Raw genomic sequence first — 26,194 nt, 5'->3', positions numbered from 1 at the left:
CTGTCTCTTTGATGGGCGGGCTGACAGGTGATTGACAGGCCGCGTCCGGGACTTGGCTAGGCGGCGCCAAGCGGAGAGGAGCAGTAGTAGCAGCACCGTAGTGCCGTGCCAGTCGCGCCCTGGCTGCTCCAAACATCACACAGCTATTAAATGCAACAGTTAAGAGCCATCTTTTCAATTTCAAATACCTGTTCAAAAGTTTAAACCCAGTGTCGCCCATTTGGAAGTGCATGCATGGTTTTATTTCTCCCCCATTTGTGGAAGGATATTACTAACTGTTGCATAATTGCATCTGTCATTAACATTAGATAGGCACAAAAAAAAAGCTGGAGTGCATTAACCATTGACTGGTTTCTTTCGGGAACATTTTTCAGGTGGATGCATTTGGAATCATATCTCTTTTGGTCACCGACGATGTGCGCCTGCAACTCCGCCTTTACAAAGTGAACCAGCTTGCAAGGAACTGGTGGGTGTTCAAGAGATGCCTCCTAATTGCAGGCAACTGCTCGTCGGAAGTGAGCGAGGGATTGTGAAAGGACTGTCTCCTTCGGCGAAATTGTGAGTACTTGGGTGGATGGATCTCAGCGCCGGGCTGTCGCTCCCCTTGGATCCATCTCGATTCTCCAGAATAATTTACAGCTGAATTTCCAGCTCCTTCGCTGCGAAGAGTTTAAAGGGAATGAAAGTTTGTGTGTTTTGCTTTCTCGTTTTATCTTGGAATAATGATTGCATGGGGTTGGGCGCTGAATTAATCTGGTTAATTCAGAGGCCAGATTAACCGCTCAAATTCCAACAGGGGCAGAATTAAAAGATGAGAGAAGATCTTGCATTTTGTTTTCATGTGTTTCCCCACGGCTTTTTTTGCGGCTAAAGTTTGCCTTGTATGAAGGGTAGGTAGTCAGGAAGTGTGGCATCCGAGATGGAATTTTTTTGGTAGGAAACGTGAAAAACGTGCTACTTTTTGGAAAGTGCGAGTCTACTCAAAGTTCTTGGAGCTAGCAGACTCGTAGGTCAAGACCCCCTAGTTTATTCCAGTCTGTCTGTGAGTGTTATTCCTGTTCTCACTGTGGTTATGTGGTTTCCTCCCACATCCCAAAGACTTGTAAATTGGAAGGTTAATTATCTAATGTATATTTTACCCCAGTGTGGCTAAGGGTCAAATCCAGTTTATTATTTTTTGCATATATTTTATTCATTTGAATATATATTGTATTGTATCGTATGTGTTCTGTATCTCTCTGTATCACTGTCTATATCTCTCGTTTTCCTTTCCCCTGATTCTCAGTCTAAAGAAGGGTCTCGACCTGAAACGTTACATAATTTTCTCCAGAGACGCTGTCTGGCCTGCTGAGTTACTCCAGCTTTTTTGTGTCTATCCAGTTTCTTCTCATATACACATAAGATAGTGAGGCTCAGCTTGAAGAGTATGAGAGAAGGTCTCCCTCAAATTGAGTGGAGCAGGTTATTTGAGGGGGGAGGAACTTCGACCAAGTCTGATGTTTTTAAATGTGTGCGGATGAAAGCCCAGGATATGTACGTCCCCGTTAGAGTGAAAGGCAAAGCAGGCAAACGCAAGGAAGCTTGGCTGACGAGGGAAATTGAGGCGTTGGTCAAAAACCAGAAGGATGCATGGGACAGGCATAGGCAGCTGGGATCAAGTGGAGTTTCAGGAATTAAGGAGTAAACTGAAAAGAGAGATCAGAAGGGCAAAAAGGGGCCAGGAGATAGCTCTGGCGGGTAGCATTAAGGACAATCCCAAAATATTTTATAAATACATAAGGGGGAAATGGGTAACTAGAGAGAGAGAGAGTGGGACCTCTCAGGAATCAAAGCAGTCACCTCTGTAGAGCCACAGGAGATGGGCAAGGTTCACAATTACTATTTCTCCTCTGTATTTACCGAGGAAAAAGACAGTTCTAAGGGTGCTGGATATTGGAGTGTTACAGTGGTCACTAAAAGGTGTAGCGGGGAAGTAAAAAAACAAACTTAAGTGATGAAAATATGGAACTGATGACCACAGGGAATGATTGAAGCAACAAGTATACGTGTACTTAAAAGGAGGGAAAAAACAACTAAAGGGTTGCACTGAAAGTTTTAGATGAGGACTGATAACAGGAGACTTGACTGAAAAGTAATGTAAAAACAAGGAACTGCTGATGCTGGTTTTCACCAAAGGACAAAGTGTCGGAGTAACTCAGGGGGTCAGGCAGCATCTCTGAAGAGCATGGATACATGACGTTTTTGGGTCGGGACTTTTCTTCAGACTGATTGTGGGGGGAGGGGTGAGGACCACAATCAGTTTGAAGAAGGGTCCCAAACCAAAACGTCACCTATCCACGTTCATCGGGGATGCTGCCTGGCCTGCTGAGTTACTCCAGCGCTCTGTGGCCTTATAATTGAAAAGTGACATTGCCAAATGGTCTGTTTTTATGCCGTGTAAATTAGTGTGACCATTTACAGGCAATTAGTCTCCAACATGATAGTTGCGTTCCCAAGAAAGCTTGTATTACAGGAAATCGCTTGATAAAAACAATTGTTTCAATAGGGAAAAAGAGGTTAGGATCAAGGAGTATCAGGCTTTCAATAACAAAGTTATTTGTTTTCAAAAATAAATAATCTTTTTAATGACCAAGTTTATTTTTGTTTTTGAAAGTTAAAAATACTAGATACTGATGTATGTTACATTATTTAACAGAGTATCATTGCACAAGTGCCAAAGAAGTGATTGCTTGTCAATTTTCAACATTCCCTTAAATGCTGGAGTAACTCGGTGTTTAAGAAAGAACTGCAGATGCTGGAAAAATCAAAGGTAGACAAAAATGCTGGAGAAACTCAGCGGGTGAGGCAGCATCTAAGGAGCGAAGGAATCGGTGACATTTTGGGTCGAGACCCTTCTTACGGTTAATTAGCTTGGTTTGAATGTTAGCTGTCCCTATGCTGTGTGGTATAGTGCAAGTGTGCGGGGATCGCTGGTCAGTGCTGACTCGATGGGCCGAAGGGCCTGTTTTTTGCACTGTATCTCTAAACTAAACAGGGCTCCAATGAGTTTAATAGGAGCATGGGGAATGTGGCTTCACGGAGCTAGAAGGGCCTCTGGAATGGGGACCCTTGTGGTTAGAGGGAGTGTGAGCGAGCTATATGTGACTCGGGAAATGGGGTGTTGATGAGGTTAAAGGGAAACAGATTTGGGTGTCACAGATGCCATAACGATTGGGATTTCCAAACAATAGGCTAGCAGATTATCGACGTTGCTGTGCCTCGTGTTGATGAATTTTCATTATGATCTTTTCCCGAAGTGGAAATAATTTCCCTGACTCCATTCCTTCAAAACCCGCTTCATCATTTTAAACGTGCTTTGTGTGGATTCAACACCCTCTTTTATCATGTGAAGAAGAGAGACGGCCTGTGTATTTCACGTTACGTCCATGTAAATCATCTCTGGATCCTTTCTGTTTCCGTATTCTTTCTCCAGGGTGGTGATTAGAACAATACGCAGAACTGTTCGGTGTGGCCTAGTCATGGTTCGAAACATGTTTAGCACGCTCAATCCCTTTGGAAAGAAACTGCAGTGCATGCTGTGGTTCCATCCACCTTGGCCAAGCTGCCGGGTGTAACCCTCATTGAATGGTTTTGTGTACTCCAAGATCCCATTTGTCACACCCCACTCTCCCACCCTCGGGCAATTGAACCATCCTACCACAACGAGAGAGCAGTCCTGAACTACTGTGCAACAAGGAACTTCAGATGCTGGTTTAAACCAAAGATAGACACAAAAAGCTGGAGTAACTCAGCAGGACAGGCAGCATCTCTGGGGAGAAGAAATGGGTGATGTTTCAGGTCGAGACCCTTCTTCACTAGACCCTACTATGTACCTCATTGATGACCCTCAGACTATCTTTGATTGGACTTTACAGGCTTTACCTTTCACTAAACGTTAATCCCTTATGTACCTGTACACTGTAAATGGTTTGATCGTAATCATGTATTGTCTTTCCGCTGACTGATTAGCACGCAACCAAAGCTTTTCACTGCACCTCGGTACGCGTGCCAATAAACTAAACTGGACTGAAACTAAACACCACCCTATCTCCACTGCAGGTTTAAAGTTCTAAATAACCTCTCAGTTCTTCCATTCAAAATATATTCCCTTGCATTGGTCGGCATTGAACTTTACAGGGCTCTCACTTAACTTTTTTTCCGTGTTGCCAGCTGGGCAACCTTGACAGCTTTTTAGGTTGCCAAATGACAGTTTAGGTTGTCATTTAAGACGGCATGACGCGTGCGATAATGTGCTCGGACGAAGTGCGAGGTTACCATTCGGAATTATGCTCAATGAAGCATTCACATATTATATTCAAGAAGGAACTGCAGATGCTGGAAAATTGAAGGTAGACAAGAGTGCTGGAGAAACTCAGCGGATGCGGCAGCATCTATGGAGCAAAGGAAATAGGCAACGTTTCAGGCCGAAACCCATCAGTCTGAAGAAGGGTTTCGGCCCGAAACGTTGCCTATTTCCTTCGCTCCATAGATGCTGCCGCATCTGCTGAGTTTCTCCAGCACTTTTGTCTACATTCACATATTATTTCTGCTTCAAATAACTCACAAACTAACCATATTCACCAATCAAGACATGATATATACCACAATGACATGCAGCAAAATTATAATACAATATCTCAACTCTTTTTACACAATGCAATTAATGCAAATTCTATTAGTTCCTTCCACTTCCAAACAAAAATGTGGTTGGATTATTCAGCATATGATCAACCTGTGTCAATAAATCCTGGACCATGGTAACATATATACTTAACCATGCACACTACAGATTGATGCAAGCATGTTTTTTGTGAAGGATCGAAAATTACCATGAAATGGCCATAGCATGGGGTCGTTATTGCTATTGGCACAGAAACACTCTCGCTTCCCACATAATTTATCCATAACAAAATATACAGGTTGCAAGGACATTTCTACAGGCATTTTATGATAATAGCTGTTCAAACCGATTATACCCATCTGACATTACACTGACTGACAAGAGATGGCCAAAGGACATAACTGCAGCAAATGTTCTTTTGGTAGTATGTTTAAAGGAGGAGTCGGTGGAGCCGCTGTTCGGGGCTCGTCATTCACTCCGACCCTTCGTCGCCATGCTGGGCAAGATGACTCGGCGTTTAGGTTGCCCGGCGTCACTTTGGGTGATCAATGGCACCCGGGCAACCGCTAATTTCGTGACCTGCTTTATCTGCCAGTTATTTGTCCATTGTCCAAGCTTAGCCATGTCCTATACTTCATTGCAGTGATCCTCAGTGCTGACTGTTTCCTACACACGCACGCGCGCGCGCACACACACATACACACACTCGCGCATATTCTCACTCAACCACAACTTTAGAAATTGTGTTCTTGACTCCAGAGTTTAAACCATCAGTGTAGATTGTGAATAGCACTGATCACAGTGGCATGCCACCTTTAACTACATTTCACAACCATTCTCTGCTTTCTGTCTTAAAACAGCCAGTACAGCAATCCGGTTTGCTCTTTTATTTTCCCTTGAATTGTCTGGTGTTCAGCAATCCATTTTGTGGGTCCTTTCTAGAGGACTTCCAAAGTCTAGTAGGTATTAAATACATCAATGTCAGTATGCTCTCTCTGTTATCTATTCGATAATTAACAAAGATTAGTCAAGCAAGATATTTCCCTTTAATGTCCCTGCTGACTTCATTACAATTCTTTTGTTTCTTGATGTTCCTCTCTCTTTAGTGGGGAATCTATTATTTTTCCAAACACTGGCTCTGTAATGTCCTGGGAGCTCGGCGGCTCCCCCCTTACAGGCCACAGCCCACCCAGTCTCTCTGCGTCTGGCCTTTCTGCATCCGGTCTCTCTGCGTCTGGGTTCCCTGTTCCGTGGTGGACGAGCCAGACTGCTGTCTGGTATGGCAGCGGCTCACCGGGATCCTTCTCGTCCAGATTTACCGAAGCTGTCTACATTCTGTGGCACAACACCTTTTCCTGGTGATTTATTATTATATTTATATTTGGAAAGACAGCACGAGGAAGGTCACGTAGAAGATGAGTAGGCGGAATGTGCAGGAAGGAACTGCAGATGCCAGTTTACACCGAAGATAGACACAAAATGCTGGAGTGCTGCCTGTCCTGCTGAGTTACTCTAGCATTTTGTGTCTACAGATAAGTAGGCGGATTGATTTGGTTGGATATAGTGACATTATATTTGCTGTGTATCCTATGCAATATATGTGCACAGTGGGCTCAACAACAGAAGGTAGAATGAATACAACATAACTCTTTAGTGATGTTGTTGAGGGCTAAATATTGACTGCAGACCACTGAGGAAACTTATTTCTCGTCTTAAATAGTGGTATTGAATCCTGACACCCTGCGGGGGGGATGAATGTGAGGATGAGAATTTTCAAACGGAGGCATTGATCGATTTTGCAGGCTTGAACACTTGTGGTAGAACAGTTGGTTTCTGCAGTAGGGCAGTGTTCTTCCAGAAAGCTGAGTCCTTCTGGGTTGAATTCCCTTGATTACCTAGACTTCATGAAAGTAGTTTCCCTTTTAAGAAGTGGGAGGATGACTAACGGAGTTTGGAGTTGCCTCTATTCCTGCTGCTTCTAGTGGAATTTAGTGACATTACTTCTAAGATACTTAAATTTAATCCCAAAGTGTTGAAGCGCCTGCTCTTTGAGTCTGGAAAAGTTGAGGAATAGTAATTTTCCCCTCATTTGCACGTGACCCTTTGAAGCAACTACCTGTCAAACACTTTCCTGAGATTTCTATTTCAATTTTAAAACTGTTTCTGTTTGATCATTTATTTTAAATTTCCTTTTAAATCTGTTGCCATTGGATTTTCATCTCTTTGCATTTTCTTAAATCAAACAAAATGTCTCCATCTTCCTTTTTTTTAGCCAATAAACTGATTGCGATTTGATGCTGTTTCTTCTTCTTTCCTCGCAAATTTTCAACATCTCCAACAAATGTCCCGTCAGCATTTTCAATTCCCAAGATAACAGTTCCACTTCTCCATTTCTTCACATTATTGCAGTCGTCTAAAACTTTGTTGCGGTCATATTTGTGGTATTGTGTGCCAGTTCTGGTTGCTTCATTACAGGAAGACTGTGGAGGCTTTGGAGAGGGTGATGAGGTTTACCAGAATGCTGCCGAGATTAGTCAAGTCAAGAGTGTTTTATTGTCATATGTCCCGCACGGGACAATGAAATTCTTACTCGCTGCAGCACAACAGAATATGTGAATATGTAAACATTGTATATAAAGGGAGTTCAATAAATAAATAACAAATATAGTGCAAATAACATATAATAATATAGTAGGTACACAAAAATGCTGGAGAAACTCAGCGGGTGCAGCAGCATCTATGGAGCGAAGGAAATGGGCGACGTTTCGGGCCGAAACCCTTCTTCAGACTGATGGGGGGTGGGGGGGAGAAGGAAGGAAAAAGGGGAGGAGGAGGAGCCTGAGGGCGGGGGGATGGGAGGAGACAGCTCGAGGGTTAAGGAAGGGGAGTAGACGGCAAGGGCTAGCAAAATTGGGAGAATTCAATGTTCATGCCATCCGGACGCAAGCAACCCAGGCGGAATATGAGGTGCTGTTCCTCCAATTTCCGGTGTTGCTCACTCTGGCAATGGAGGAGACCCGGGACAGAGAGGTCGGATTGGGAATGGGAGGGGGAGTTGAAGTGCTGAGCCACCGGGAGTTCAGGTAGGTTATTGCGGACTGAGCGGAGGTGTTCGGCGAAATGATCGCCCAACCTCCGCTTGGTCTCCCCGATGTAAATCAGCTGACATCTAGAGCAGCGGATGCAGTAGATAGTCTTTTGCAGTTCAGAGCTCATAGCTTATTCGTTGTGTTTAACAGCCTGATGGCTGTGGGGAAGAAGCTGTTCCTGAACCTGGACGTTACAGTCTTCACGCTCCTGTACCTTCTTCCTGATGGCAGTGGTGAGATACGTGTGTGGCCAGGATGGTGTGGGTCCTTGATGATTTTGGCTGCCTTTTTGAGGCGGTGACTACGATAGATCCCTTCGACGGTGGGGAGGTCAAAGCCGGTGATGGACTGGGCAGTGGTCACAGCTTTTTGTAGTCTTTTTCGCTCCTGGACGTTCAAGTTGCCGAACCAGGCCACGATGCAACCAGTCAGAATGCTCTCTACCGTGCACCTGTAGAAGTTTAGGAGAATCCTCTTCAATATGCCGAGTCGCTGTAATCTTAGCTATAAGGTATTAGCTATAAAAATACGTTGGACAAACTTGGATTGTTTTGTCTGGAGCGTTGGAGTTTGAGTCGAGTCCTGATAGAAGTTGATAAAATTATCAGAGACTTAGATAATGGTCATATAACAGAGATAGTCATTGTCTTTTTCCCAGGATGGAGATTTCAAATACTACACCACAAAACTATAAGATGAGACGGAGAAAGTTTAAAGAAAAGAGAAGTTTCTTGCAAAGTGCTTGGAACACATTGCTGGGGGGGGGGGGGGGGGGGGGGGGGGGGGGGGGGGGGGGGGGGGGAGTGAGTGGTGGAAGCAGTTACAATCAATGCATTTAAGAGGAATATGGGCATATAAACATGTTGGGAGTGGAAAATAGACACAAAATGCTGGAGTAACTCAGCGGGACAGGCAGTAATGGAAGATATGGATCACGAGCAGGCAGAAAGGATTAGTTTAATTTAGCATTATTTTCAGCAGACATTGTCGACCGTAAGGGCTTGTTCCTGTGTTCTGCTGCGTTCTGATTCGAAGTGAAGTCGTTCATCCCTGGCTTTGATGCATCAGTCATATTAGACATTTAGTGGAGAGTTGATTGAATATGTGGTGGTGGTTTATGAACATGGCAACTGGTGACTTTGCATCTGCTGACCACGCAGTGATAAGGAATTGATTAGGATTGTTATCTTTTGTTGCAAGGGGAACTGAAGGCAAAAGTAGTGCTGTTTAATAGTGAAACCACGTCTGGCTGCTGTGTTAAGTGTAAGTCTCCCTATATAAGCTAAGGATATTAACAGTTGGGAAACGGTTTAAAGATGTTTTACAAGGTTTAATGCTGCCTTCTTCTTCTTGCGTATGTCATGCACAGCCTAAAGTTGTAGATCAAGGGCAGACATCCAGGCCAGGACAGCATCAGTTACTGGGCTTTGATGCCCCCAGGGAAAAGCCTCAGTGAGCAGTCATTCACAATGTGTGGGATGGCCTGGTCTGGATGTCCGCAGTCACAAGCAGGGCTGTCTGCCATCCCCCACTTATGCAGGTGATGGGCTGTTCTTGCACGGAGGGTGCGGTTTCTGTTCGGGGTCAGCCATTGCTTGCGATGGAGGTCAAAGTCTAGTGGTTTCACTGTGGGATCTGTGATGACCTCTCCGTTGTTAAGGTTGGCATCTTTCTAGGCTCTGTGCCACTCGGTCTTGGAGTCAAAGTCTTCCAGGGATTTAACGGAAGACCAGAAGGGTTTGTGGGACTTCAGGCGCATGTGGGGCGGATTGTTCAAGTCGGCATGGATGGTAAGGCCAGGGTTATCCTTGATGATGCACCAACCTTTCAACATCCTCTCCCTTCTGCATATGCTGGGAGGGACGATATGAGAGAGGACAGGGAGCCACTGCAAAGGTGTTGACTTAAGCGTCCCTGTGATGACCCACATTGCATAGTTAAGGACAGTGTCAACTCGTTTGGTGTGGCAGCTATTAGCCCGGCTGTTGAGTAGACTAGGGCTAAGCTTGCGGTACGGAGGGTAAGAAACATAGAAAAATAGAAACATAGAAAATAGATGCAGGAGTCGGCCATTTGGCCCTTCGAGCCTGCACCGCCATTCAATATGATCATGGCTGATCATCCAACTCGGTATCCTCTACCTGCCTTCTCTCCATACCCCCTGATCCCATTAGGCACAAGGGCCACATCTAACTCCCTCTTAAATATAGCCAATTAACTGGCCTCACCTACCTTCTGTGGCAGAGAATTCCACAGATTCACCACTCTCTGTGTGAAAAATGTTTGTCTCATCTCGGTCCTAAAAGATTTCCCCCTTATCCTTAAGCTGTGACCCCTTGTTCTGGACTTCCCCAACATCGGGAACAATCTTCTTGCATCTAGCCTGTCCAACCCCTTAAGAATTTTGTAAGTTTCTATAAGATCCCCCTCAATCTTCTAAATTCTAGCGAGTACAAGCTGAGTCCATCCAGTCTTTCTTCATATGAAAGTCCTGCCATCCCAGGAATCAGTCTGGTGAACCTTCTCTGTACTCCCTCTATGGCAAGAATGTCTTTCCTCAGATTAGGAGACCAAAACTGTACACAATACTCCAGTTGTGGTCTCACCAAGGCCGTGTACAACCTCCCTGCTCCTATACTATAAGTGCATTGAATCCCCAGCTGTTGCCTGGAATGGCTGGACGTCTTGTGTAAAAGTTGGCACATGCTAGGTTTTATTTCGAGACCCTTCTTCAGACTGGTCCCTTTCCCCTGACTCTCAGTCTGAAGATGGGTCTCGACCCTAAACGTCACCTATTCTTCTTCCCCAGAGATGCTGTCTGACCCGCTGAGTTACTCCAGCTTTTTGTTGCTATCTTCAGTTTAAACCAGCATCTGCACCTGCAGTACACTATACTTTTATTTGTTGCTTAGGAATGAACCATATAAGACATCTGGGTCTTAACAGGATGGATGCAGAAAGGATGTATCACCTGGGACAATGTAGAATTGGGGTCAATTAACATGCATATAAAACAGAAGTGAGCATTTTTCTCTGAGGGCCTTGATTCTTAGCAACTTTTCCTCAAAGGGTGATGGTAGCAGAATTTTTTTAAATCTTTTTAGGTCAGAATTACATGGTTGCTTGATTAATAATGGAATCAATAGTTATTGGGGATTGACAGATGTGTAGGGACTGATGATCTATCAACTATGACGTTAGCATCATTGGGTGGTGTAGCACAGAAATGGATACTTTGGCACAATGCCTCCATGCCAAGCAAGATCTTTTGTTGTGTGGTAACTAGTCAGCTGAAAGACTATACATGATTACAATCACATCATCCACAGCGTACGGATACATGATAAAGGGAATAATGTTTAGTACCATATAAAGTTGAGTAGAGTCTTCTATTAATGTATTTGTCCAAAATGTCTTGTAAATGTTGTGATTGTAATCTTTCAACCACTCTCTGGCTACTTATTCCATAGTGTGGGCGCCATCTTGGGGCACGGCTGCCTAGCCAGCAGCTGTCTGTCTTTTTCACTCTTTTCCTTAATTTTTAGTGAGTTTTGTGTTTTGTTTTTAGGAGGTCTAGACTTTTTTTATGTGAGGGGGGGAAACTACTTTCTAGGTCCCTACCTGGTCGGAGAGGCAGCTTTTCTCCGGGCTGCACCGTCGACCTGTCCTCGTGGCCTACCAGCGGGCTTGGAGCGGCGTTTTCCTGTGGGACCGCCCAGCACCTTTGGCTTCGGTGGCGGCACAGCGCTGGAGCGCTGGAGCGCTACCGCGGAGCGGAGCGGGCGATGCCTCGCCTGGGTCGCCGCGCTGGAGCTCCGGTGAGCTGGGACCGCCGAGAATAACATCGCGGGTCTGTGGAGCGGGCAGCTGCGGGTGGAGGCGCTGTCTTTAACATCGGGAGCCTGGGATCTCTCGATGGCCTTGTCGGCTTCGGAAGCCACGGCCTCCAGTACGGAAGCGGCCATTCCAGGGTTCCCAAGCCGCTGTGAGGACTCCCGACGCCGGAGCAACAGCACCCGGCGAGAACGGCCTGGAACATCGGGCCTCCGTAGAGGCAACTGTGGAGGCCTCAATAGGCCCGACTATGGGTGAACTGGGGTTGGGGACTGGACTTTGTGCCTTCCCTCATGGTGGAAACCATCGTGGGGGGATGTTTCTTATGTTAAAGATTCTTATTGTTCCGTTTCCAAGATGGCTTCCGGAAGGGAGAGTGAGCGCTGGCGCGATTAGCTGCCGCTGCTCTCTCTTTGAATTGTGTATTGTTGATGTCTTTACTTTTTTTATTTTTTATTTTTTTATTTTGTTTCATTCCGCTTACATGTTTTGTAATCTGTTTACTAAATTTTGTAAGGTGTCCTTGAGAGTCCTTGAAAGGCGCCCATAAGTATAATGTATTATTATTATTATTATTATTATTATTCCATACAGCCTCCACCCACTCTGTGGAAAAAGTTGATCCTCTGGTTCCCTTTTAAATCTTTCCCTTCTCACCATAAATATATACCCCCTAGTTCTTGATTCCCAACCTTTGGAAACAAACTGTTTACAATCACCTTATCTATGCCTGGTATAATTTTAGACATATCTGTGAGATCACCCCCTGAGTTTCCTAGGCTCCAAGCAATAAAGTCCCAACCTGCACAAACTATCTCTGCAACTCAATCCCTTGAGCCCTGGCAACATCCTCAGTCTGAAGAAGGGTTTCGGCCCGAAACGTTGCCTATTTCCTTCGCTCCATAGATGCTGCTGCAGCCGCTGAGTTTCCCCAGCACTTTTGTCTACCTTCGATTTTTCAGCATCTGCAGTTCCTTCTTGAGCTACATCTCACAAATCTTGTCTGCACTCTTTCCAGCTTAATGGCATCTCTCCTAAAGCAGGGTGATCAAAACTGAACGCACGACTCCAAGTGTGGCCTCACCAATGCCTTGTACTGCTGCAACATACAACATCTTTTCAAATGGTAGAGCAGACCTGAGGGTGTGAATGATCTACTCCTCATTTGCGTGCGTGTGTGTGTGTGAGTAAATATATTCATAAAATAATACAGAACCTAATTCAATAAAACAAACAATTCCAGCGTGTTCATGCTCTGCATAATTTGCTGACATCATCAATGTGACCTTTCCTGTCCTTATCTAACTTTTCCTTAAATGCATACAAAATATAAATGTTGCTGTGATACGTATCAGTGCTGAAGCATTGGTTGGGAGGAGGCACGAGGAACTCAGCGGGTCAGGTAACATCTCTGGAGAACATGGATAGGTGATGTTTTGGGTCGGGGACCCTGCTTCAGACAGACATTGTGATCAGATCAACCATATTCTGAGATTTGGAGGGGTAAGTGAAGGGTTGGAAGTGGTTCAGTCTTGTATTTTCTTGGAGTGCTCCATGATGATAATTTCCTGGTTGTTTGATGTTACTCTTGAAGTCCAGCCAGGCATTTTCAGGAGTAACATGTGTGTGGATTGCAATTCATCAAACAGTACTGGCTTTGGGCATTGCAAAGGAAGCTGGACAACATTTATTTGTAGAGGGTTCATAACTGGGAACTCTGAGCACAACCTGACCTTCCTGGGGAAGGTAGACACAGAATGCTGGAGTAACTCAGCGGGACTGGCAGCATCTCCGGAGAGAAGGAATGGGTGATGTTTTGGATTGAGACCCTTCAGGCTGAAGGTCCCAGTCCTTAATCTTCAGACCTTCAGACTGAAGAAGGGTCTCGACCCGAAACATCACCCATTCCTTCTCTCCAGAGATGCTGCCTGTTCCGTTGAGTTACTCTGGCATTTTGTGCCTTCGGTTTAAACCAGCATTTGCAGTTCCTTCCTGGTGCAGGGCTGGACTTGACCCTTGTTGGGTGAGTCCTACCTCCCCTGAAATCTGATTGAAGCCGCAAGACCCTGGCTCTTTCCCTGAGCAACAAGGTTCCAATGCCTTCCTCCCCCCCCCCCCCCCCCCCCCCCCACCCCAACCCACAGCACAGACCCAACTGGCTGCTGGCCAGCATAGACAGACCATTCACCCTCCCCAACATGTGCAACACCTATTCATCCACCTCTAAGACCTCTGATATTTGCAGTGGGAGCCCAGCGACCAGAATAACTGTTGGACCTCCACTGCAGATCTTTTTATCTGTACTGAAAGCACTAGGTCAGGAAGTAATAAACAGTAGAGATTGGGTAAACCCAGTCAGCAACTTGCTGATGAAAACACGGCTAATCTCAAAACAACGACACATTCACTCAAAGCTGGGATAGATTTCAAAAGCAAAGTCAGCTGTGCAGGAGAATTCGGCATACGGTTCCAAGAGCCATACAAGGAGGCAGGGCATGTTTGAGAAGGATTGTTTCATTTATTAGGGACCCAGGTTAAAGGCACTGACTCCGAAGCGCAAATAAACGGCAACTCTTTTTAGTGGTGACGGGGTTAGTAACAAGAGGACAAAGAATTAAGGCGACTGGCAAAAGAACAAGAGGCAACATTTAAACGCGGACGGTGATTTTGATTTTTACTGCAGCGCAGACTCGGTTGTGGCTGACAATTGGGTGCTGGGTGAACACATAGTAAAAATTGTCAAGTCAAGAGAGTTTATTGTCATGTGTCTCAGATAGGACAATGAAATTCTTGCTAGCTGCAGCACAACAGAATATTGTAGGCATAAATACAGAACAGATCAGTGTGTCCATATACTATAGAATATATATATGTACAGGTATATGTATATAATAATATGTGTATATATATCTATGTGTGTATATGTATCTGTGTATATATGTATGTGTGTGTGTATATAAACAGATAAAGCGCAATAGGCTGTTATAGTTCAGAGTCTGTTTGAAGTTGTGTTTAATAGTCTGATGGCTGTGGGGAAGCAGCTGTTCCTGAACTTGGATGTTGCAGATTTCAGGCTCCTGTACCCTCTACCTGATAGCAGCGGAGAGATGAGGGTGTGGCCAGGATGGTGTGGGTCCTTGATGGTGTTGGCAGCCTTTTTGAGGCAGCCCCTGCAATATATCCCCTCGATGGTAGGTAGGTCAGAGCCGATGATGGACTGGGCAGTGTTTACAACTTTTTGCAGCCTTTTCCGCTCCTGGACGCTCAAGTTGCCGAACCAAACCACGATGCAATCGGTCAGCATGCTCTCTACTGTGCACCTGTAGAAGTTAGAGAGAGTCCTCCTTGACATACCGACTCTCCGTAATCTTCTCAGGCGCTGATGTGCTTTCTTTATAATTGCATCAGTGTTCTGGGACCAGGAGAGATCTTCGGAAATGTGCATTGAAGGGAAAGAAGGGGGGGTAAGATTGACTGATTGTTCCTGTTGGCCAACTGAGACAATGGATCAGTTGGCCAACAGATTCTGCAACAGTGGGTGGTGGATTTAGGTGGGCATCCAATGGGGGAAATGTTGGTCGTACAGTTATACGCACCATGTGTGATGTGGGATTTTTTTTGTCACAAACACAGACAGGATTCCATCAGAGGTCTCACCTTCCTTTTTAATAAACATGGGAAGAATGAGGGTATGGGGCCCTTGGTAGGAGAGGTATTGTTTTAACCGCCTGTATACTAAGTATTATGTGCTGTAAACAGTCTTGTAACCATGGTAACAGAGGTCTTTTTTCCCCCCCATGATGGATTCTGTATTGTATGGCCTTTAATAGACCGAGACATGGTGCAAATACACAAGCGGAGAATGTGGGAAAAAAATACACAGAAGCATAATAGACTTTGCATCTATATTGTGCTCACACATACAATGAATAACTTGCCAACACTGATTACGTGGAGGGATTAATTAAAAACTGAGAATGATGGAACTGGCCAAGGGGAGCATTGATGAAAGGGAACAAGAGTTAATGTTTCAGGTTTTCCACAGATACTGATAGTTTGCAGCTATGATTGCAGATTTCCAGCAGCGTTAGTTTTTTGATTTCCAGATACTTTTACTGGGGTTGACGTCCCTGATGTTTAATTTTAGAAAAATGGTGGATTTTTGTTTGTACTCGGCTCCCTCTCGTCCCGGCACACCATGAAATAATCTGCTTGCTTGACCGAATGCCCAATAGACCGGCAGGTCATTGCACCAGGCTGTGCTTCTAGTGTTGATTTGCTCGATGAGTGGATTTCAGGACTGGTTCAAACTGGGCCAAGGTTGGTGCTCTACCTATTTTTGCTGTGCACCGTTGGTCTTATCTATTTTATTGATTCAACGGGTGTGGGCTTCCGGCATTTAGTTGCCCATCCCTTGTTGCTGTTAGTCAGAGCATGAAAGCAGGCCCAACTTGTCCACGCTGACCAAGATGCCCCACCTACGATTGGCCAAAGATTGGCCAATATCTTTCGAAAATATATCCCTGTCGAAATATCATTTAAATGTTGCTATAGTACCTGCTTCAAATACCTCCTCTGGCAGCTCCTTCCAGATAAACACCACCCTGTGGAAAAATCTGTCCGTCCAGTTCCTATTCATTCTTAAGAAGGAACTGCAGATGCTGGAAAATCGAAGGTACACAAAAAAGCTGGAGAAACTCAGCAGGTGCAGCAGCATCTATGGAGCGAAGGAAATAGGCAACGTTTCGGGCCGAAACCCTTCGGTTTCGGCCCAAAACGTTGCCTATTTCCTTCGCTCCATAGATGCTGATGCACCTGCTGAGTTTCTCCAGCTTTTTTATGTACCTCCTATTAGTTCTTCCCCCTCTCACAAACCGATATCCTTTGGTTCCCGATTCCCCTACTCTGGGTAAAAGACTGTGCATTCATTTTATCATCCTATTCCTATAGCAGGGTGACCAACACTGAACACAATACTCCAAATGCAGCCTCACCAATGTGTTCTTCTTATCGAGTCCACACACAAGACTAGAAGTTGTTCAGCCAGAGCTGAACACACTTCTCAGGCATCTGCGTACAATGGTATCTGTCTGGCGCTTCTTGTGCGTGGTGGTGGAAAGATTTGTGGAAACAGGGCCGTGACGTGAACGCTCTTTCCACCACAGCAATAACACAACATCACAATCTCCAGCAAAACCTCCATTCCCTGACCTTTGAAGGCCAATATACCAAAAGCATTTTTGACCATCCTATCCACTTTCATGGAACTATGTACCTGTTCCTAGTTTCTCCCCTTGCTGTATACCATTCCCCAAGGCGCGACCATTCACTGTGAAGGCCCTGCCCTGGCTTGACTCTTCAAAATGCAACACTTTGCACTTATCTGCATTAGCCACACCTCAGCCCACCTGATCAAGATCCTGCTACAATTTATGATAACAATCAACACTATTCACCCAGTTTCACTCCGTGTCATCTGCAAACTTGCTAACCATGCAGTTTACATTCTCACCAAGATCGTTGATATAAACCACAGACTGCAATGGGCCGAGCAGTCACATCACTAGTCACAGGCCTCCTGTCTTAACTAAAACAATCATCCACCATCACCCTCTGCTTCATTCCATGAAGCCAACTCTCTGTATTCTCTTGCACTGCAGTGTGATGTTGAATAAGGAGAGCATTGGTTTGAGTGCTCAATTAGCTCGTCAATTGGAGATTAGTAAAGTAGATGAAGTACACTGCCTGAATCTGGAAGCACACTTTTGTACCAGTCCAGACATCATTTTGGAAAGTGTATGGCAAAGAAAATTACCACAGCGCTTAATAACTTTCTGGTACTTTCATCTTGAATGGAATGTACCACCATTTTTCAAGGACCAATGTATACATTGGTTTAGTTTAGAGATACAGGGCAGAAACAGGCGCCTCGACCCTCTGAGTCCGCACCAACTAGCGATCCCTGCACAACCACGCATGAGGGACAATTTACAATTACACCAAGCCAATTAGCCTACAAACCTGTATTTCTTTGGAGTGTGGGAGGAAACCGAAGATCTCAGAGAAAACCCACGCGGGTCACGGGGAGAACGTACAAACAGAACCTGTAGCCGGGATCGAACCCGGGTCCCTGGCGCTGTAAGGCAGCAACTCTGCCGCCCAGTGTGTGGACGATTGAGAGGAGGACAATCATTTGGTAAATTGAAGGTGAACTTCAGCAAACATCAACCTTGGTAAAAGTCCAGTTTCCCCTGAATCATCCTGTGAGCACCGGCATCCCTGATCAGATGTGTCCCTGTGATTCTCTCGCATGCTACCAGTATCAGTTATCGGGCTTGAAAGACCTTGAATGCATTGTGTGTTGTATGGGTGAGGATCTGTTCCAACTAATTTTGTTTTCTTAGCTGTCAAGCATGATGATCAAAGGACGGAACTGGATTTAAATGAACTGCAAGAATTAATAATGACCTAAAGATCCAAATGCCCTTCAGAAGTCAGGGAACCAGCCAAAGGCAACGAGCAGTGGGGAGATGTTTTGGGGACAACAGCTGTAGGCAGTAGAATAACTCCTTCTGTTCTGCTGCTGCTGCTGCGTTGAATTTTGTTAGAGTTATCTATTTGGGACCACTCTTACCTCTCATTCAGAGAGCAGAGCATCTAAAGTTATAGTTGATCCTTAACATGGCACCAAACCAGTGCTGGACTGTCCGAGGTGCTATCGTTTGGAAAAGCCATTAGTCCAAGGCCGCATCCGTAGCCTCAAATGGACACAAAAGATCCAGTGGCAACTTTTTTTAGAGAAGAACAGGCGTGTTTGTGGCCAATATTCAACCTTTCGATGTTTCTAAAGTAGCTGACCAGTTCTTTATCGTGATAGACACAAAAAGCTGGAGTAACTCAGCGGGACAGGCAGCATCTCTCTGAAGTTGCTCCAGCTTTCTGCCGTTCCTTCCTACGCAGTTCTTTATCGTTCCCTGCACGTGCAAAAAAAATGCATGTCCTTTATTGTGGGGGTGGCGGTGAATGACAAAGTTGCCCCGCTCGTTTGTAATGTTGTGAATAGTATTTGCCTTTCCTTGATCTCAGAAGACGCATATTCTGAAAACACATTTATTTGACATTATTGAGTAAAAATTGTGCTTTCCTGCGTTGCAGAGCGTTTGTAGTGGCCATGATTCTAGTTTTTCAGGTTAAATATAGACTGTTGTAGATTCTAAGGGCTTCCTGTACTTTCTGTTGTAGTGAAGCTAAATGAAAGACTCCACTCGCCGACCTAATATTTCTCAGTCATTTTCTTTTCTCCCATCCACATTCCCAAGCACAGCTTTTAAACAAGTTGAACCAGTCTGATATTCACTACTTGGACAAAGAGAGAGACCATCTTCCCTGTGTCCCGCCTGCCCCTCTTTCCCTTCCCACTCTCCTCCACCCGTCCCATCTATATCCTTTCCTCTGACTTCACACTTCTCTTTATCTGACAACCTTTTTGCTCCTTTTAATCTCAAGAGTCAAGAGTGCTTTATTGTCCTTTGTCCCAGATAGAATAATGCAATTCTTACTTGCTGCCTGTATCCAGCCTTTATCTCTCGCCTTTGTCCACCCGTCTGCTCATCAAAAACGCCCCTCGCCTGTATCCACTTGCCAGGCTTTGTCCCATCCCCATCTCTTTTCCAGCCTTCTCCCCTCGACGGCAATCAGTCTGAATAAGAGTTCTGACCCAAAATATCAACTATCCATGTCCTCCAGAGATGCCACCTGGCAAGACACCACACGGGAGATTATTAAACAAAATCAGAGGCATGGTATTTAGAGTAACATGCTTTTCCGCTTCTGGAGGAGTTGGAACACAGTCTAGACTCTCATTCAGATACCTGCAAAGCACACGTCCCTACCCCAATCCCCACTGCTTTTCCTGACAATTAGATTTAGCCCACGTCAGTTTCCAAATGAGATACTCGCAGGTTGGTGTGGTGTTGCTGCATTCAGTGTTGGTCTCTACTGAAATCCTTATTCATGCCAGTTGCCAGCCATCAATAAGGTCCACAGAAGAGAGATTCCAATGCTCAGTAATAGGAGTGTGAGGATTGGCTAATGAATGGGGAAGAGAGCAGGAACCCCATTCTGTAGGGGTTTTGCGTTTCCCTTTTACTCCACAAAAAGGATTCCCCTAGGTTCTAGACCTCGGAATTATGGTGGGATATGATAAAAAGGTTGAATTGACCAGAGTGTGCCGATGAGAGAAAACAGAAACCAAGATGGACTCAAAGCAAGTCTAAATTTACAGGCTTTATTATACAATGAGAAATCGAATCTCACCAACACTACACAATACGTGGCTAAACTTATGCTTTAAACTAAGACTATGGACGGAAAACTATCGGGCACGTCGTGAAACTTACTTTAACACAATTTTACTTGCAAGCATACTCCCCCTTGACCTTTCTCCCCTCAACCTCCTATTTCGGGAACTTCACCAGGTCACCAGGATACTCACAGCTAAGTCGATGCAGGCCCACGAGCTGTCCAGCAGAGCAGGAAGAGCAGGAAGAGAGAAAGAGTTCTGGCTTGACTTCGGCTTTTATACCTGAGATTTCTTTGAAACCCCCAGGTGGTCCTCTGGATAGAAGGGGTTCTTTTGATGTTTCCCAGTTTCGATCTGGCATGAACAATAGGCTTCCGATGATAAGGGGTTTGCTGATGTCATGATCCCTCAGCCTGATCGTTATCATCCCCGATGGTGATTGTGCTTCTGTTGGCCTGTTTACCAGCGTCTGCTGAGGCTTGGTTCCTTCCTTTGTGTATCCAAGAGAATCTCGTTATCTCCGTCTCAGCCTTTCCTGTTCACACCGTTGTGTGATGTCCAAGTCCACAGGCCAGACGGGTTTGAAACTTGAAACTGATTCTTTCTGTGGATTGGGGGGGAGGGGGTTTTCCCTTGCAGCCAGCAAATTAGCAAGCCTATTTCAGCGTGGGGGACCATGACTGGTGGACTGCTGCTAGGACCCAACTCTTCAAGTTCATGTCAGTAATTTTGAAGAGGGGGATCAAATGTAATATGTATCCCAGCCTGTGAGCAGTGTGGATGCATCGAGGCTTCGGGGGATATAGATGGGTTAAGTGTATGAACAAACACAAGCAGGTGGAAAAATAGAAACATGGGCTATTCATTTAAACGGTGTGAGATTGAAAGGTTTGGTGTTCAAAGATACTTGAGTGTTCTTCTCAATGTCCTGGGGGCATTTAACCTTTCAACCAGTCTCAGTAAAAACAAATCTAGTCATTACTGTTGGCAAGACCTTGGTGCACTCAGCAATCAGGGATGAGCAATAAATGTAGGACTTACCAGCGATCCTGCATCAGTAATACCAGTAATACCAAATGCAGATTGTACATTATGTAAGGACCAAGCCTTTAAAGAAGGGCATCGGCGATGTACTGCTTTGGGATATCCTCTGCTGATGTAAGGAGCACTATCAACACGAGTGCTTTGCTCAACTCACCACAAATGAAGTTACAATACTACGACCTCCCATGGTTGAAAATGTAAGCCACATTTATAGTATTGTGGATTCAGATTTAAATTTCGACAGTCACATCAAATCAGTAACAAAATCGGCCTACTATCACCTCAAAAACATAGCAAGATTAAGAGGACTCATGTCAGCTCAAGACTTAGAAAAACTTGTACATGCCTTTATTAATAGTAGGCTAGATTATTGTAACGGTCTCCTTGCAGGTCTTCCAAAAAAAACTGTCAGCCAGCTACAGCTTGTTCAGAACGCTGTTGCTAGAGTTCTAACAAAGACCAAAAAATTTGAGCACATTACACCAATTCTTAAATCCTTACATTGGCTCCCTGTATGTCAGAGAATTGATTTTAAAATCCTGCTGCTCACCTATAAATCACTACATGGTTTAGGGCCAAAGTATATCACTGACATGCTTCCACTATATAAGCCTTCTAGACCGCTAAGATCTTCTGAAACCAATCTGCTAGTGATTCCCAGAGTAAATACAAAACATGGGAAAGCAGGATTTAGTTACTATGCATCAAATAGCTGGAATAAACTTCCTGAAGATTTAAGACTTGCCTCAACTTTGACCACTTTTAAAACAAGACTGAAAACTTTTATGTTTACTTTAGCTTTCAGCTAAATCTTAACTACATTGCACTTTTAACTTTTGCACTTTTTATAATGCATTTTTAATTTTGCTTTTCTTTTCTTTTAGTTCTTCTATTTTATTTCATTTTATTATTTCATTTATTGTATGACATGTTTTTATGTGAAGCACTTTGAGTCTGCCTCGTGTATGAAATGTGCTATATAAATAAAGTTGCCTTGCCTTGCCTATTGTGTTCAGCTTTGGGCACATGTTATGGGAATGATGTCGTCAAGCTGGAAAGGGTGCAGAGAAGATTTATGAGGATGTTGCCAGGGCTTGAGCCAAAGGGAGAGGTTGAGTGGGGTAGGACTCTATTCCTTGGCGGGCAGGCAGATGAGGGGTGATCTTATAGAGGTGTACAATAGATTGGGTAAACGCACAGCCTCTTGCCCAGAATAGGGGACTCAAGAACCAGAGGTCATAGATTTAAACTGAGGGAGGAAAGATTTATTAGGAAACTGAGGGGTAACTTTTTCACGCAAAGGGTGGTGGGTGTATGGAACCAGCTGCCAGAGGAGGTAGCTGAGGCAGGGACTATTGCAGCGTTGAATAAACATTTAGACGGGTACATGGATAGGACAGGTTTAGAGGTATATGGGCCAAATGCAGGCAGGTGGGACTAGTGTAGATGGGACATATTGGCTGGTGTGGGCAAGTTGGGCCGAGCGGCCTGTTTCCACGTTGTAAGACTTTATGACTATAACCTAATATAGAGTATAAATGATTTTTTTTTTCCTCTCAAATTGCAGATACCAGTGTTTGTGAGATCTCCAGCGTTACGTTGAGCATGGCAACGGTTGTGATGGAGCAGATTGGCAGACTCTTCATCAACATCCAGCAGATCCGTCAGATCCCCAGCCTGGTGGAGCAGTCCATTCCCAGCCTGCCGTGCACGGTGAAGGACTGCGAGGTGCCGCAGATATTCCGGGAGCCCTACATCCACTCCGGCTACCGGCCCGTCAAGCAGAGCTGGCGCTACTACTTCTTCACCCTGTTCCTGCGGCACAACGAATCCGTCAACGTCTGGTCCCACCTCTTCGCCGCGCTGATCGTCCTCCTCAAGCTGCAGGAGTTCTCCCAGACGGTGGACTTCTGGTCAGATCGGCACGCGCTGCCGCTGCTGATCCTCCTCCTGACCGCCTTCACCTACCTGGCCTGCAGCTCTCTGGCCCACCTTTTGCACGCTCGCTCCGAGCTTGCCCATTACTCCTTTTTCTTCGTGGACTACGTCGGCGTGGCGATCTATCAGTACGGCAGTGCGTTGGTCCACTACTACTATTCTGCCGAAGAGGAATGGTACCACTTCATCAAGACCTTCTACCTCCCTGCAGCCACCCTGCTGGCTTGGTTGTCCTGTGTGGGATGCTGCTATGCAAAATCCAACGCCAAGCAGCTTCGCCCCATGTCTCGCAAACTCTACCAGATAGTCCCGGCAGCACTGGCCTACATGCTGGACATTAGTCCCGTGCTGCACCGGATATACAGCTGCTATTCCTCCAGTTGCACTGACTCCTCCATTTGGTACCATGAATGCCAGATCGTCTTCTTCCTCATAAGTGCTCACTTCTTCTCTTGTCCTCACCCGGAGAAGTGGCTCCCTGGAAAGTGCGACATTTTCCTGCAGGGGCATCAGATTTTCCACGCCTTCATGGTCCTCTGTACCCTGGCCCAGCTGGAAGCCATTCATTTGGACTTTAAGCACAGGCGACATTTCTATCAGACTTGGCACAGCAACTCCACCTGGACTGTGTTGGGCTGTTTTGCCATGGTCATCTTCTCCAGTGTTATCACGGTGGCTTACATGAGGCACCTCATCAGAGTCAAACTTGGCCTCAAGGAGAAATGAGGATGTAAAGCATCGTGGCTGTGCAAGGAATTGTCAACGTAGTGCTGAACACCTTCCTTCTTTACATAACATTTAAATTGTACATGGCAAATGTGTGCTGGTTCATGCAAAGCTGACCAATTGAGGTCATGGCCCACTGCAGAATAGAGTTTGGGTGCTGGTCGACTGTTAACTTTGGGTATCTTTCTCCATCTCTCTTCTGTTCTGATTTGGAAGGAACTGGTAACTTTTTTCTCTTTACACACATGCTGGCTGACCAGCTAACGTTTCCAGCATTTTCTCTTTTTGGGGTATTTCTCATTTGCCTTGTTCTCAAACTACCTGCAGTGGGCCAAGACTGGCCATTGGTCGCACCATGACCGGCAACCAACCTTAACTATTACCTGTTCATGTAATTTGTCCATATCCACTTGAATCGCACTAATATATATTTTTAATAATATTCACAGTTTACATTGCGATGGTTCTAAACTTGAGTGTTGGCTGATGCTGACTATCATTCACCTTGTGTGCATCAAAAGCTAACATTTAGAAGTGTCGGGACATGACATAGTCACGTTACTATTGCTGATGTGGAGAGAATACGTGCTATCCACCTGTTTATGGTGGAAATGAAGTACGGCAGCAAAGCTGTTCAGCGAGAATTAATGCATCCACACCCCAGCAGCCAGAACACTTTTAATTATATGTTCCATTCTGGCTTTTCCTACTCCTCACTGATCAACTGAATAGCATTTGGCTGTTTTCCGTACGTCCACATTTCCTTCTGACAAATACAGAGACCATTTGACCCATCGAGTCCATGTTGACTCTTGGAATAATTCCATTCACCAACAATTTTCTTTTCTCCTGTGAGCTATCCTCGCTTGTTCCCATCACGTTCCCCCCTTTTAGTACACACCCACACACTGGGGGCAGTTTACACTGGCCAGGTGACCCACTAACCCTCCTGTTTCAGGGTGTGGGAATGAATTGGAGCATCCGGTAGAAACTCATGTGGTTACAGGGAAAGCATGCAAACTCCACATCAGCTGGGTCGTTTGGCTTGTTTTGGCTGTCGTGTGTCTTCATTAAGGGCAGGTGGGGTGGAATTGCAAATTTTCAGACTGGACATTTTTTTTAAACTCCCCTGCCCTGCAAATGGTGCCATAGTATATATTTTTAAATCTGGACAATTCTGACATTCCCCAACACCTCTCTGGTTTGAGAGAGTTGCTGCCTGTCCTGTCTCAATGTCACATATTGATGTGACAGGTGGTTGATGCACGAGACTTCTTGTGCTTTCACGGCCCCAAACTTTCTGGAAGTGAAGGAACATGTGTAATGTTGTGTTTACCGACTTCAGTTTGTTTTGTGGAAATTTGTATGTTTTAGCGGCATGCCGTGATTTAAACGCCCCCTGTGTAATTCTGGCCATTTGGTGCTCTTCCTCCCGCTGGGTGTGAACTGTACCTGAAGCACGCTCCACCTGTCCCATGTGTAACACCGACTGATAAATGGTTGCTTCTAAATGATGCATCTAGCCAATGAAGGAAAGCTAGACGTTGCAAAATAGGAAAACAGAAACATGTGCATGGCAGTGTAACAGCTAGCTAGATAATCTAATAACATGGGTTGAGAGATACTTTGACATAAATATCATGGAATCCTTTACATCCACCTGAGTTTGCATCACAACCAGAAGATGACGCCCTCAAAAGTCTAGGGTGTCATCCAAGTGTGTTTGATGTATGATTTCTTGGCTCAAATAAGAGTGCTACTCACTAAGCCAAGAATGATGAGGTCAGCCTACGATCGGCCAGTGAAGCAGTCAGAAGCCCCATGCCGGATGCACTGCATTTATTGACCACTTGAGATCATTGTTGATGAGGAGTGAGAGGTTACAACTGAATGTCCCCTCTTTTCTTCCTCATTGTGTTACTTTGCAGTAATCCCTCAATGATGTTGGAAAATGAAGTATGTGGCTGCTCCCCGTTTCTTAATCAAGTGGTGTTTTCTCGGGTGGGGTGGACTAAGCCAGCAGAGTTTGTGGAGAAGCATTTTCAACACATGTACCACACAAATAAAATTGTATCCAGTGTCTACGGATCTGTTGTGAAGATTTCTTGTGCTTCATTGAATGTGCATCACAGCAACTAGTTGTGATTAAAATTCTAATGACTTGCTATCTGTTTCTCTGACCTTGAGTTTGTAGATCGGCTCAAGCCAATAGTACCGTAGTCGGGATCAAACCTGGTGTTGTTATGCAGCAAGTCTACAGCTGCACCACCGTGCCCCCCCTCTCATAGAACACTTTCCCCAGGGATGATTATTGGAGAGGTAGAACAGCAATATTTACACTAATTTCCACTGCTGCTGCCTGGCCCACTTTGTTCCTCCAGCACTTTTACTCAAGATTCCAGCATCTGCAGTTACATAGAAACATAGAAAATAGGTGCAGGAGTAGGCCATTCGGCCCTTCGAGCCTGCACCGCCATTCAATATGATCATGGCTGATCATCCAACTCAGTATCCTGTACCTGCCTTCTCTCCATACCCCCTGATCCCTTTAGCCACAAGGGCCACATCTAACTCCCTCTTAAATATAGCCAATGAACTGGC

At 45.1% G+C, this 26,194-nt stretch overlaps 1 protein-coding gene across 1 annotated transcript; it reads left to right on the top strand.

The window, feature by feature from the left end:
- Window positions 1–51: 51 nt before the first annotated feature.
- LOC116988379 (membrane progestin receptor alpha-B-like) lies at window positions 52–25,758 on the top strand. Its single transcript, XM_033045039.1, has 3 exons — window positions 52–158; window positions 375–558; window positions 22,497–25,758. The coding sequence occupies exon 3, from the start codon at window positions 22,535–22,537 to the stop codon at window positions 23,591–23,593; it is 1,059 nt and encodes a 352-aa protein (XP_032900930.1). The 5' UTR covers window positions 52–158; window positions 375–558; window positions 22,497–22,534; the 3' UTR covers window positions 23,594–25,758.
- The last annotated feature ends 436 nt before the right edge of the window (window positions 25,759–26,194 follow it).

This window comes from Amblyraja radiata, chromosome 27 (genome assembly GCF_010909765.2).
Source record: "Amblyraja radiata isolate CabotCenter1 chromosome 27, sAmbRad1.1.pri, whole genome shotgun sequence".
Classification (NCBI taxonomy): domain Eukaryota; kingdom Metazoa; phylum Chordata; class Chondrichthyes; order Rajiformes; family Rajidae; genus Amblyraja; species Amblyraja radiata.
This window is presented reverse-complemented; position numbering and strand designations above follow the sequence as displayed.

What these genes read in the sequence shown, in the direction of transcription:
- LOC116988379 (XM_033045039.1), top strand. Translation starts at nt 22,535, where the DNA reads ATGGCAACGGTTGTGATGGAGCAGATTGGCAGACTCTTCATCAACATC.